At 46.8% G+C, this 15,131-nt stretch overlaps 1 protein-coding gene across 1 annotated transcript in view; it reads left to right on the top strand.

Annotated features, from left to right (window-relative positions):
- LOC306855133 (low-density lipoprotein receptor-related protein 1-like) overlaps window positions 1-15,131 on the top strand; it is a 215,270-nt gene that overhangs the window by 112,219 nt on the left and 87,920 nt on the right. Inside the window, exons 33-38 of the mRNA XM_079393583.1 lie at window positions 10,814-10,963; window positions 11,035-11,175; window positions 12,279-12,404; window positions 13,782-13,913; window positions 14,714-14,848; window positions 14,946-15,075. Coding sequence (XP_079249709.1) covers window positions 10,814-10,963; window positions 11,035-11,175; window positions 12,279-12,404; window positions 13,782-13,913; window positions 14,714-14,848; window positions 14,946-15,075 — 814 coding nt within the window. The remainder of the gene's footprint in view (window positions 1-10,813; window positions 10,964-11,034; window positions 11,176-12,278; window positions 12,405-13,781; window positions 13,914-14,713; window positions 14,849-14,945; window positions 15,076-15,131) is intronic.

Here is a 15,131-nt window from a genome sequence, read left to right as displayed (position 1 = left end):
CTATGACATTCCTGTTGTGAAAGTCAACAAAACTTGTATTGGAGTTTCCTTGATGGCAGTCTTTTCTTACAGGGTGATGTAACCTTTTAATATCACGTTATATGTTATGATATGTTAATGCCAATTTTAAACTTAGCATTTAATGAAAAAACATAATTTATGTGAAAAAATGTATAATAAATCATTAAATAATTTTAAAATTATGTATAATTCACAAAATATTAAAAACAATGAATTCCAAATGATACATTTTAAAATGATTGCTTTTTCATTTTTAGTATTGTTAAATTAATACATTTAATATATGTAAATATAAAATTATAACTTTACATTCTTAAATTAAATAAATAAATTGAATATTGAATATATAAATTATGTTATATGGGCAAGCAGACTGAATAAATACTGTTGAGCCCTGTATTTAATTAGTCAAGGAAAATTTCAAAATTAGTCAGGTAATTAAAAAATTTAAATAAATGCTAGTACTACTTGTTACAATCACCTTGTCACCACTTCACTACATTTCCCAGCACCCTTCCTGACTTCCCCCCCCGCACACACACCTGCCTTCAATCACCTCATCACCTTGTGTGGATTCCGGATACCTATGACACAGAGGTCGATCAAATCTCCGGTTCTCCTAGTTCCTTCATCACGGCCACGGAGGTCGATCCTAACTCCTGTATTCCTTGTGTTCCTAGCTCCCTTGTTACGGCCATGGGGGCTTTATCTATAAATACAGGTCGTTGCTGCCGCCAGCACCACCTTGGTCTCCAGTACTGCCTGCTCCTCCGTGGCCCACCCTCCCTCCCTAGCTGGATTCTGTTAGGTGTGAGGTCCGGGTCCGGGTACTGTGATGATCACCTGTCACTGCCTGGGGAAGTCTTGGCCTAATGGTTAGAGAGTCGGACTCGTAATCCAAAGGTTGCGGGTTCAAGTCTCAGGCCGGCAGAGATTGTAGGTGGGGGGAGTGACCAGTGTACAGCGCTCTGTCCACCCTCAATACCACGACTGAGGTGCCCTTGAGCAAGGCACCGAACCCCCAACTGCTCCAGGTGTGCACAGCCGGTTAAATGCAGAGCGCAAATTCCGAGTACGGGTTACCATACTTGGCTGTATGTCATGTCACCTCTGCACTACATTTCCCACTGTGACCTGCCTTCAATCACCTCATCACCTCAGCCCTATAAATAAATAAACAAAATAAAGAGCCAGATCACATAAACTGTTAAGACTGACTACTGTAATCAGGACTTAAGCAATAAGGCAAGCCGCCGCTTAGGGCCCCAGGGAATCAGGGGGCCCCATCTGATATTGTGTATATGGAGAGCATCAAAGGTTCACTCACCGCTCAAAACTATAAATATCACAAAAGGATCACAAAAGAACACATTATTAAAAAATAATAATAATAATGCTTGCATTTTTTTTTTTATAATGTCTTCTCTTGTGATTCGAAAAATAAGGTAGCCTAATATGGCTTTAGAACAGTATCAGGTTGACTAATTATTTACTGAAGTTGTGAAGAGGTAAATAAACTAGTTATAGCTATAACCAATGAGAGAGAGAGAGCAAGCAAAATAAGGGTTGGGCGTAAAAGAGCATATAATTATTGTGTTGGGGCCCCATACCTGAAATTTGCTGACGTTTTACTACAAATAAAAAAATTGCTATACTGGTCATAGCATAATCAATCCTACACGCAATGCACACATACAGAGCATGTGAACTCTGCAATGCCCAGATGTACAAAATAGACCCCCCCCCCCACCTCTGTAATAAACACGGAGATGTTAGTCCTGTCCGAATTGGTACAAGAAACTCGCAGACATCGGGTGATAAGAATCGAAACTCAAACATAGTTTAGAAAACTAGCCCCGTCCGAATATCTTGGATAGCTTAGGGCTACTCCTGTTTCACCCACAATCTGCTCACCTGGATTCTCACCTTGTGGGTTCTTCCTCATCTCTGAAGTTCCGGTCTCCTTCTCCAGTGTCCCGTTCCCACTGTTCGCTTATTAAGACCTGCAAGAGGAATATACCCCTCCTCCCTGATTCCCCCTCCAGTCTCCAGCTCCCCTTGTGTTCTCCATGACCCTGTAAGATAAGACTGCCATTTATTATCTTTCAACTACCGAGAGTGTGTGTGTGTGGTGCTACTCACCCCCTTCCATGGACATTATTTTTCACCCTCGCTCTGTTGTTACCTTATGCTCACCTTATGCTATGATTTCCACAATAAATCATCCACTGTTGTTTCACCGAACGAGTCTGTGTTTCCTGATACTAGAGGAACAGTTGCAGGATTAATGAAGGTAACAAAGTGCGTCTTTTATAACGTCTCGGTTACGTATGTAACCCTCGTTCCCTGAAGAAGGGAACGGAGACGTCACGTCGGTGACCGACGAATTGGGATCTCGCTTAGAGAGACCAATCCCCTACGAGAGTATCTAAACAAGCCAATGGATATTGGCATGCGATTATTGCATCCAGCTGCCGCTAATCACAATGTGAGTATAAGTAGGCAGCGGGTGCAGCGCATATTCAGGTTTTCGCTGAGGAGCCGAGCCGGTGACCCGGCCGCTCAGTGGTGGTACAGCAGCCGTGGCGACGGGACGTGACGTCTCCGTTCCCTTCTTCAGGGAACGAGGGTTACATACGTAACCGAGACGTTCCCTATCAGTCGGTCACTCCGAGTCACGTCGGTGACCGACGAATTGGAATCCCTACCAAAAGGCCACGGGTACTGCCCCTTCCAGTGTCCTGTGGGAGCCTCCTGAGCCCCTATTTTTTGGCGCAGGTCAGGGCTACCGCAGAAGACCAGTTACTGCTGCCATGGCACTACCCACTCAGTAAGACTGGATAACACTGGGAAAACGTACCCGTTCTAGTTGGAACCGGACGCTACGGAAGCTCGCCCTTCCCGTAGGAGGTTCGGAGCAATTACGCATATGATCAACCTTAGGCGCATATGGAGAATTAGAGGAAATTGTACCTCATGGAGATTGGCAGAAGACCTGCCGGGGAAACACGGGCTCTCAGGCTATACCGTGGACTATACACATATGGGGTCCAAAAAGGCCTTTCATATGGAACCAAGCCCTCTACCGGTTCTCATGGATTCAGCGAGTGAGGGCCTGGCGTCAGATGCTCCGCCACATCTGACTGCCGAGGGGACGGAGGAACTCGACAGGGTCTACAGTACGGACTCTCTGGAGCAGTTTTAGCAAGCCGACCCGAAAACGGAACCTCTCAGTGCTTCTACCCGTTTGAGGTGAGAACACAGGAGGAAACCGGTTCCACACAAAGGCTATAGAACCTAGCGAACGTGTTAGGGGTCGCCCAGCCCGCAGCTCTACAAATATCTGCCAGCGAGACGCCACGAGCCAACGCCCAGGAGGATGCAACAGCTCTAGTAGAGTGAGCTCTCAACCTGAACGGGCAGGGCACACCCTGTACCTGATAAGCCAGGGTGATGGCATCCACTATCCAGTGGGCCATCCTCTGCTTGGAGACGGCCTTCCCCTTCTGCCGACCTCCGTGACAGACAAAGAGCTGGTCTGAGGTCCTGAAGCTTTGTGTCCTGTCAACGTAGCATCTTAGCGCTCGGATGGGACAAAGCAAAGCAAGGGCTGGGTCTGCCTCCTCCGAGGGCAGCGCTCGCAGGCTCACCACCTGGTCCCTGAAGGGAGTAGTGGGAACCTTGGGCACGTAGCCAGGCCGGGGCCTCAGGATTACCTGGGAGTCAGCCGGCCCAAACTCTAGGCACGAATCGTCGACCGAAAATGCGTGCAGGTCCCCTACCCTCTTGATGGAGGCCAATGCAAGCAGGAGCAGAGTCTTCATTGAAAGAAACTGCAGCTCAACTGACTGCAAAGGCTCAAATGGGGCCTGCTGTAGTGCTTTGAGCACCAGAGACAGGTCCCAAGAGGGTATAGAGGGGGGCCGTGGAGGATTTAACCTTCTTGCCCCCCTAAGGAACCTGATGACCAAGTCATGCTTACCCACCGACTTCCCTTCCACGGGGTCATGGTTGGCAGCAATGGCAGCCACATAGACTTTAAGGGTGGAGGGAGACAGCCTTCGCTCCAACCCCTGCTGCAAAAAGGAAAGCACGACTCTGATCGGGCACTTTCGGGGGTTTTCTCGGTGAGAAGAACACCACTCGACGAACAGGTTCCATTTCAAGGCGTAGGCCTGTCTCGTGGACGGCGCTCTAGCCGAAGTGATGGTGTCAACTACCCCTTGGGGTAGGTCACCTAGAACCTCCGCGTCCCGTCCAGGGACCAGACATGTAGCTTCCAGAGGTCTGGACGCGGGTGCCATAAGGTGCCCCGTCTCTGAGTCAGTAGATCCTTCCTCAGAGGAATCTGCCAAGGAGGGGCTGTCACGAGGAGCATTAGCTCTGAGAACCAAGTCCGAGTGGGCCAGTACGGCGCCACGAGCAGGACCTGCTCCTCGTCCTCCCTGATCTTGCATATTGTTTGTGCGAGAAGGCTCACTGGGGGAAACGCATACTTGCAAAGGCCCCGCGGCCAGCTGTGTGCCAGTGCATCCGTGCCGAGTGTTCCGTCGGTCAGGGAGTAAAACAACTGGCAATGAGAGGTTTCTAGGGACGCAAACAGGTCTACCTGAGCGGGTCCGAAACGTCTCCAAATCAGCTGGACCGTCTGGGGATGGAGTCTCCACTCTCCGGGGAGCGCAGCTCGTGACAGCTCGTCGGCTGCCCGGTTGAGCAAGCCCGGAATATGAATGGCACGAAGCGACCTCAGATGCTTCTGACTCCAGAGGAGGAGGTGGCGGGCGAGTTGCGACATGCGACGGGAGCGCAGACCACCTTGTCGGTTGATGTATGCAACGGTCGCAGTGTTGTCCGTGCGGACCAATACGTGTTTGCCTCGTAAGCGCCTTCTGAGACGGATCAAGGCCAGACGTACCGCTAGCAACTCTAGGCAATTGATGTGCCAGTGCAGTTGGGGGCCCGTCCAAACCCCCGACACTGCAAGCCCGTCGAACGTGGCACCCCAGCCGGTGGTGGAGGCATCCGTGAAAACCACAGCATGCCTGGAGACCTGTTCCAGGGGCACTCCTGCCCGCAGAAACGAAAGGTCTGACCACGGGGTGAGGGTACGGCGGCAGGCCGGTGTGACTTGGACCCGGTGAGTGCCGCGCTGCCACGCCCACCTCGGGACTCGGCCATGGAGCCAGTGTTGAAGCGGCCTCATATGAAGCAGCCCCAGCGGCGTGACTGCCGCTGCAGCTGCCATATGCCCCAGGAGCCTTTGAAATTGTTTCAGTGGGGCCGCTGTCCTGCTCTTGAACGCATTCAAGCAGTTCAACACCGACTGAGCACGTTCCTGCGTGAGGCGTGCTGTCTGACTGACCGAATCCAACTCCATACCGAGAAAAGAGATCCTCTGCGTCGGGGAGAGTTTGCTCTTTTCCCAGTTGACCCGAAGGCCCAACTGGCTGAGGTGTGAGAGCACCAAATCCCTGTGTTCGCACAACTGGTCCTGAGACTGAGCCAGTATGAGCCAGTCGTCCAGGTAGTTGAACGCCCTGTTCTCTCATGGGAACTAGGGCTGCCTCCGCAACTTTCGTGAAGACACGGGGCGACAGGGACAGCCCGAAGGGCAGGACCTTGTACTGATATGCCCGTCCTTCGAACGCAAACCGCAGGAATGGCCTGTGGCGCGGAAGGATCGACACATGGAAGTACGCGTCCTTCAGGTCGATCGCTGCAAACCAATCTCGGGGACGGACGCACCCGAAGATGCGTTTCTGCGTGAGCATCTTGAACGGAAGCTTGTGAAGAGCCCGGTTCAAGAGACGCAGATCCAAGATCGGTCTCAACCCACCGCCTTTCTTGGGTACAATGAAGTAGGGGCTGTAAAACCCCGACCTCATATCGGCTGGAGGGACCGGCTCTATCGCATCCTTCACCAGTAGGACTGCGATCTCCGCGCGCAAGACAGGAGCATCTAACGCTTTCACTGACGTGAAGTGGACGCCCCTGAACTTGGGAGGACGCCGGGCGAACTGAATCGCATAGCCGAGTCTGATGGTCTGGCGGAGCCAACGAGACAGACTGGGAAGCCCTAACCAGGCCCCCAGAAACCGTACAAGTGGCACCAGCGGGACCACTGACGTACCCGCGGCGGGGCAGCGAGGAGAAACGCAGGGACCGTGCTCGGGCGTCTCTTTGCCGGTCCGAAGCAGGGTCAGCGTGTGTGGAACACCAACCTGCGTTTTGGCAGAGGGTGCGTGGGTAGTACGGTTGACCGCACTCCCGAACCGCCCACAGCTGCTCACTGGCGAGAGAGGCGGGATAGTGTGGATCAAGACTGACTCGTCCACAACTTCCCGTCCCCTCGGGGGACCCAGAGATAGAGGAAACTGCTCTTTTGTCGAGTTTTTGGGTGCCACTGACCGAGAGGTCAGTGGCGGGGAAAAAAGAAACAAAAGATTCTCCGCCCGGCCCTCCTCCGGGGGAGGGAGTGGTGCGTTCACCATCTCCCGAAGAGCATCCCCCCCCATCTCCGGGTCGCCCGTCTCAGGGCCGCTTGCTCTTACGCTTACCACCAGGTTTGGCGGGGGCCTGGACGGGCGGGGCGGCTGCCCTGCGGCCGGCTCCACGGCGCTGCTTTGCTGGAGGCTGCTGCGTTTGCAGCGCGGGAGCGGGGGCGGCGGCAGGCGGCCGCCCTCGGCGACGAGCAGGCTGAGGCGCTGCCACCGGCGGCCGGGTGGAGGCAGCAGCTGCACGCCGGGGCAGGATGTGCCTGATGGCCTCAGTCTGTCTCTGTGCAGCGGAGAACTGCTGGGCAAAGTTCTCCACTGTGTCACCGAAAAGGCCGGCCTGGGACAGAGGGGCATTCAAGAACTGTCTCTTTTCTGCCTCCCTCATGTCCGCCAGACACAGCCAGAGATGGCGCTCCTGGACCACCATAGTGGACATCGCACGGCCCAGAGACCGCGCCGTAACCTTCGTTGCCCGTAGCGCGAGGTCCGTGGCGGTACGAAGTTCTCTGAGAACTTCTGGGTCGTGACCACCCTCGTGCAGGTCTCTCAGTGACTTAGCCTGATGGACCTGCAACAACGCCATAGCGTGTAAGGCGGAAGCAGCTTCACCACAAGCCGTATACGCACTGCCGGTCAGGGCCGACGAGTGCCTACAGGCCTGGGAGGGGAGCAACGGAACCCCACGCCAAGTGGTAGCAGTAGTTGGACACAGTTGCATCGCAACTGACCGCTCCACTGACGGGATGCCCGCATACCCCCGCGCTACCCCACCATCAAGGGTGGTGAGGGAGGACGAACCACCAGACCGGTTTCGGGCAGTGAAAGGTGCCTTCCATGATCTAGTGAGCTCATCATGCACCTCCGGGAAGAAAGGCACCGGGGTGGGGCCCTGAGAACCAGCGCGAGCCACCCCGAGAAACCAATCGTCCAACCTAGAGGGTTCGGGACGCGGTGGAGGATTCCACTCGAGCCCGACCCTTTCGGCGGCCCGGGCAAGCATAGCCACCATCTCTGGATCCGAATCCGGAACCGTTGACCACCCAGAGGGTGGCAACGGTGCCGAATCATCATCCCCAGAGTGGTCAGACTCACCCTCCGATGCAGCGATTGACATCTGGTCGTCGAGGGGAGCACCAAAGGATACAGCTGGTACTCCATGAGAGGGTCCAGCATGCTCCCTTGGCAGCTCCACAGGCTGCGAAGTGCCGGTGGCAAAAAGAACCCCCCCCTGAGGGGAATTCCTCACTGTCACCGTAAGACCAGTCCGGCCTCTGTCAGAGGTAGTGGTCCCTCGGCTGCCGCCAGGGGGAGCCCTAGATCTAGGCAGGGGCACGGGCACTCCGCCCCTTTGCAGGAAACGGAGCCTGGTCCGCAACTCCGCGATGTTCATACTCCCGCAGTGAGAGCATGACTCATCCACGAAAGCTGCCTCAGCGTGATCAAAGCCCAGACACGAGAGGCAACGATCGTGACCATCACCTGGCGCCAGGTAACGACCGCATCCAGAAACGCACGGGTGGAAAGGCATCTTGAAAAAGACGCGTCTTTAAAAAGACGTTCCACCCGTGAATGCTCTTTTAGAGAAAAGCACTCTTTTAGTGTGCTGAAGCGCACAGGGGAGATGGCCGCTTGCAGCACGATCAGAGGGTAGTGTAATCCGATGTGTGCAACCCACTCGACAAAGGGAGACCACCACCGCTGACGCGCCGTCACACCAACACACTGACTTGCAGACACTTTGAAGAGTTGGTCAGGAGCAGAACGAAGAACGCTCGGCTCCGAAGCGAAAAGCTGAATATGCGCTGCACCCGCTGCCTACTTATACTCACATTGTGATTAGCGGCAGATGGATGCAATAATCGCATGCCAATATCCATTGGCTTGTTTAGATACTCTCGTAGGGGATTGGTCTCTCTAAGCGAGATCCCAATTCGTCGGTCACCGACGTGACTCGGAGTGACCGACTGATAGGGAACAAGTGGATATACTGTGATACTAGTTTGATCATATTTTCACACACAGTCTGGTAAGAGTTTACAATAGGTTCCATTTGTTAACGTTATCAACATGAAATAAGAATTGGCAATACATTTGTTATTTATTAATCTTTTTTGCAACGTTAAAAATGAATAGTTCAAGTTAGCTCAATCCACTGACTAATATTAAAATACAACCTGAATTCCGGAAATGTTGGGATGTTTTTTAAATTTAAATAAAATGAAAACTAAAAGACTTTCAAATCACATGAGCCAATATTTTATTCACAATAGAACATAGAGAACATTACATATGTTTAAACGGAGAAATTTTACACTTTTATCCACTAAATGAGCTCATTTCAAATTTGATGCCTAGTACAGGTCTCAAAAAAGTTGGCACAGGGGCAACAAAGGGCTGAAAAATCAAGACATCTTGAAAAGATTAAGCTGGGAGAACATCTATTAACTAATCAATTTAATTGACATCAGGTCTGTAACATTATTAGCTATAAAAGGTGTCTTAGAGAGGCACAGTCTCTCAGAAGTAAAGATGGGCAGAGGCTCTCCAATCTGTGAAAGAGTGTGTAAAAAGATTGTGGAATACTTTAAAAACAACGTTCCTCAACGTCAAATTTCAAAGGCTTTGCAAATCTCTTCATCTACAGTGCATAACATCATCAAAAATTTCAGAGAAACTGGAGAAATATCTGTGTGTAAGGGACAAGGCCAAAGACCTTGTGCAGTGCTTTAGTATAAAACATGCCCGTGGTCTTCAGGCCCTCATACGACACTGCATCACTCATCGGCATGATTCTGTCATTGACATTACTAAATGGGCCCAGAAATACTTCCAGAAACCACTTTAAACACAATCCGCCGTACCATCTGCAGATGCCAACTAAAGCTCTATCATGCAAAAAGGAAGCCATATGTGAACATGGTCCAGGAGCGCCGTCGTGTCCTGTGGGCCAAGGCTTATTTAAAATGGACTGTTTCAAAGTGAAAAAGTGTTCTATGGTCAGATGAGTCCAAATTTGACATTCTTGTTGGAAATCACGGACGCTGTGTCCTCCGGGCTAAAGAGGAGAGAGACCTTCCAGCATGTTATCAGAGTTCAGTTCAAAAGCCAGCTTCTCTGATGGTATGGGGGTGCACAAGTGCATACGGTGTGGACAGCTTGCATATTTTGGAAGGCACTATGAATGCTGAAAGGTATATAAAGGTTTTAGAGCAACATATGCTCCCCTCCAGATGACGTCTATTTCAGGGAAGGCCTTGTGTATTTCAGCAGGACAATGCAAAAACCACACACTGCAACTATTACAACAGCATGGCTTCGTAGTAGAAGAGTCCAGGTGCTGAATTGGCCTGCCTGCAGTCCAGATCTTTCACCTATAGAGAACATTTGGCGCATCATTAAACGAAAAATACGTCAAAGACGACCACAAACTCTTCAGCAGCTGGAAACCTATATCAGACAAGAATGGAACCAAATTCCAACACCAAAACTCCAGAAACTCATAACCTCGATGCCTAGACGTCTTCAAACTGTTTTGAAAAGAAGAGAAGATGCTACACCATGGTAAACATGCCCCCATCCCAACTATTCTGAGACCTGTAGCAGGCATCAAATTTGAAATGAGCTCATTTTGTGCATAAATTTGCTAAATTTATCTGTTTAAACATTAATTTTATCTATGTTCTGTTGTGAATAAAATATTGGCTCGTGATTTGAAATTCTTTTAGTTTTAATTTTATTCAAATTTAAAAAACGTCCCAACATTTCTAGAATTCAGGTTGTACCAGAAGCAACTATTAGTTTTAATTATGTATAATGCTTTAGAAGTATTTTTCCTTGTTAATTAATGTAGTTAACAAATTGTAAACTGTTACCTGTATGCTTATGTGTGGTTAGTAAATGAGACCCAATGTGTCTGATGACCTTCTGTATAATAAATTGTGCAGTGCTTTAGTATAAAACAGTAAAACATTTTTAAACAGTTCAGAAACCATTGAGAATTATAAAGCACGGTTACACTTTATTTTGATAGTCCACTTTAGACATTCTACTAACTACTGTATAAATAACTTTGCAACTACATGTCTACTAACTCTCAGAGTAGACTGATAGGTTAGGTTTAGTGTTAGTAGAATAAGTTGGCATATACTTGCAAAGTTTCTCACAGTCAGTATGTTGTATGTTGTGGACCCATCAAAATAAAGTGTTAGAAGATATTAAGCAGACAGTCCACTAATACTCTAATGACTGCTAGTTGACATGTAGTTGCAAGCTGTTGGTCTGTGTCTGTGCTGCAGGTCTGTCCATAGACCATGACACAGAGCGCCTGTACTGGATCAGCTCAGGAAACAGCACCATTAACCGCTGTAAGCTGGATGGATCAGGACTGGAGGTGTTAGACGCTGTCAAAGGCAAACTGAACAAAGCCTCTGCGCTGGCCATTATGGGTAAATATAGCACTGATCGTTTCATTGGCTATCGTTTTTGAAATAATAATGTTTTGACTGATGTTGTGTAGGGGATAAGCTGTGGTGGGCAGATCAGGGCACGGATGAGATCGGCACCTGTGATAAGAGTGATGGAGGAGACTGGAAGATCTTGAGAAACAGCACGTCTCCCATGATGCACATGAAGATCTACAATGAGACCGTGCAGACAGGTTAAAGAATCAACTGCATGCAGTGTCTAAGGAATTAATCAGTTGACAGACAAAAATATCTGTGTTGAGTGCAAATTGCAATTTTCATTGTGCCTACATTGAGCCTCATTAGCATTGAAAAAATGATTGTTTGTGCTAAAAATAATGACTTTGACTTAATTTAAAGCGACAAACACAAAAAAGAAATTTACTGAATATGTACTCACTTTCAAGCCATCCAAGATGTAGATGTTTGTTTCTTCATCTGAACAGATTTCAATAAATTTATCATTAAATCTCTTACTCACCAGTGGATCCTCTGCAGTGAATGGGTGCCGCCAAAATGAGAGTCCAAACAGCTGATAAAAACATCACAATAATCCACAACTAAACCACACAACTCCAGTCCATCAATGAACATCTTGTGAAGCAAAAAGCTGCATGTTTGTATGAAACAAATTCATAATTAAAGTCTTTTAACTCTGGCTAAAATATGAGTCCATAATATTAACGCTTCCTCCAGTGAAAAGCTTCATCCATTGTTGTCCTCTCACATCAAAATCCACCCACATATTTGTTTAGATCTGTTTTGAACAGATTTGGTTTGTAAACAGTGCTTGATCTGTGCAGATGTCTCTCCTGATTCAGACCAGATGACTTTTTCTCTGGAGAAAGCAATATTATGGATTGTGGACTCCAAAACAATGTCTTAAACATTTTATAATGATGGATTTATTTCTTAAAAGCACGCAGCGTTTCCTTTCACCAGATGTTAATTGATAGATTGGAGTGGTGTGGATTATTGTGATGCTTTTATCAGCTGTTTGGACTCTCATTCTGACGGCACCCATTCACTGCAGAGGAACCGTTGTTGAGACAGAAATGGAATGCTGCATTTCTCTCTTCATGTTGGATGGCCTGAGGGTTAGTACAATTTCCGAATATTTTCATGAACTATTCCTTAATTTAAATGCTTATGGCACATTACTTTACAGAGTTAGTGCAGATTACCTCTGGTTAAACTGAATTGTGGGTGGTTTGTTAGATGCAGCGCTTTTGTACTGAAATCCGTCCCCTAGGTAAACTGAGTTTGCTGGCCTTGACTATGTGTGTTGTATCATCAGGTTCAAACATGTGCAGTAACAACAATGGTGACTGCTCTCAGCTGTGTCTGCCCACGTCTCCCACCACCCGCTCCTGCATGTGCACCGCGGGATACAGCCTGAGAAGCGGACAGCAGTCCTGTGAGGGTACGAAGCTGACATTCACACACAATACACACCTGACATTCAGACTCTCAATTATGTGTGACTTCCTTTTGAGAAAATGACGTGGAGGTACAATAGACCACAGTGTTTGCATTTCCTTCAGAGAACAGCTGGAAACACCATACCAAACTTACAGAGGAGCAGAAAACAGCACAATAATATTAGAAGTCAGTTCAATGCTGTAGGTTTTTCCATTGTTTTTCTGCAACTCCCAATTTATTAGTTAAATATTCTACAAAATGTTTTGTAGTCAACAAAAAAACTTTTTAAATAATAGCTAATACATGTATTTAAAAAATATCACACATTAAATTGTAACAGCATAAATGCATGGGGTAAACCCATGGGTGTTGCTTTAACTGGATGTTTTTACCTGAAAAATTATGAAACGGACCCATTTTTAGATATAACATTATAAATTGCATCTAAAAATATATATTATATCTAAAAAATCTTTATAGATTGCATTTTATGTATCTTAAGTACACATAATTAAACTTTCACACTTTTTATAAATTGTCAATTATTAACTTTTTTCAGCAAATTCAGCAAGGACACATTAAATTGATCATAAGTGATGAAGACATAGATAATGTCATTAAAGATTTCCATTTCAAATAAATGCTGTTCTTTTTAACATTCTATGCATCAAAGAATCCTGAAAAAATAAAAGTATCTATTCGGTTTTCATAAAATATGCGGCGTCGGCTGTTTTCAGTATTGATTAATCAACATATTAAGAATGATTTCTGAAGGATCATGTGACACTGAAGACTGGAGTAATGATCCTGAAAATTCAGCTTTTATCACAGGATCAATTGAAAAAAGGTATTATATTTAGGGAAAGGGTGGTTGGCCAAGTATGGTGACCCATACTCAGAATTTGTGCTCTGCATTTAACCCATCCAAGTGTACACACAGTAGTGAACATACACCCGGAGCAGTGGGCAGCCAATGCTGCGGCGCCCGGGGAGCAGTTGGGGGTTCGGTGCCTTGCTCAAGGGTCTCACCTCAGTCGTGGTATTGAGGGTGGAGAGAGTGTTGGTTATTCACTCCCCCACCTACAATCCCTGCCAGACCTGAGACTCGAACCCACGACCTTCAGGTTACAAGTACAACTCTCTATCCATTAGGCCACGACTGCCGACCTAATTATTCACATTATTAGTTTTTACTGCAACTTTGGTGAGCAAACCTTCAAAACCTTGAACGGCAATGTATATTAAGATTAGTTGTGGAGGGAAAAACAAGGATAAAACAATAAAATCTATACATAAAGAAATTTGAAAAGTAGAAATGAATTAAGGCCTGTATTTGAAGAAACAGCCTGAAGCGTGGTGATCGTTGTGTTGATTCCAGGTGTGGGCTCTTTCTTGCTGTACTCTGTTCATGAGGGCATTAGAGGAATCCCACTGGACCCCGCTGACAAATCCGATGCCCTTGTACCGGTTTCAGGAACATCACTCGCCGTTGGGATTGATTTTCATGCTGGTGAGGCTCAACACTAATGATTTATAACCCCCATGTTTTCAGATGAACAAGAGTGGGATAATATGATCAGGTGTTAAATTGGGCTGGAAAAGTCTGAAACACCTTACAAATAAGAATAAAGTATGTTTGTCTGTCAGTAAATTTAATATTTATGAATATGTTCTAGTCTGGTTTTTGCTGTTGTAGTACGTATATTTTGGCTTCAAAAAGCACCCTGTGTCTTATATATATTGTGATGTATGAAAAAAAAATGTAAACACAATTTACTTCATTTGTATCCTTTTATATTTTTTTATAATTAATTATCTTGCCTGTAGTTTTGCCTTTTAATTGTATTATTATGTAGTTTAATAATTACTGGAAGCATTTTTTTTTTTTTGGTTTGTTTGTGAATTTCTTGACATTCTGTTGCGTTAATTTTTTTATTTTTATTTTTTCTTTTGAGTGAGTGAGTTCAGTAGCATATTGTGGCATATTAGGATATTCAAATAGGTATCAAGAATTGTAAAAATGTACTGGTTCCTGATATCTATTGGGATTCTGATATTGGGAAAACTGTAGTGGCCTCAAAGGATGCTATGCAGACAGATGATGAGCATTTCATGTCATATCTGTTATTATATTGTGTGATTTAGCAGTGCTGCAGTAGCATCCAGCAACTATCTTACAGCCATGAGTTATTTTTAGGTTCTGGTGTCAATATACAATGTATTATAAACATAAAAAAACTGTCCCCAGTAACTGTCAACTGTAAATCTTTTTTAATAATTCATACAATTTTTCTTTCTGTCATCATGTAGATAATGACACCATCTATTGGGTTGACATGGGTTTGAGCACCATTAGCAGAGCTAAGAGAGATCAGACGTGGAGAGAGGACATCATCACTAACGGCATCGGCCGTGTGGAGGGCATCGCTGTCGACTGGATCGCCGGTGAGTCTCAAGCACAGACAGTTTTGCCACTTTCAGGTACATTTACAGCTTTATTACAATACTGATGAGCAAAACTTTGCTCCTCTGTGTGCTGTAGGAAACATCTACTGGACAGACCAGGGCTTTGATGTGATTGAGGTTGCCAGATTGAATGGCTCGTTTCGATATGTGGTCATCTCCCAAGGACTGGACAAACCTCGGGCCATTGCTGTACATCCTGAGAAAGGGTGAGATCTGAGTAACTTCCTGTCTGTTATTGTGCATTTTGGCGGCATGAATGAAG

The sequence above is a fragment of the Barbus barbus genome (genome assembly GCF_936440315.1).
Source record: "Barbus barbus genome assembly, chromosome: 35".
NCBI classification, from domain to species: domain Eukaryota; kingdom Metazoa; phylum Chordata; class Actinopteri; order Cypriniformes; family Cyprinidae; genus Barbus; species Barbus barbus.
The sequence above is the reverse complement of the archived record's forward strand: the minus strand, read 5'-3'. Positions and strand labels throughout refer to the sequence as shown.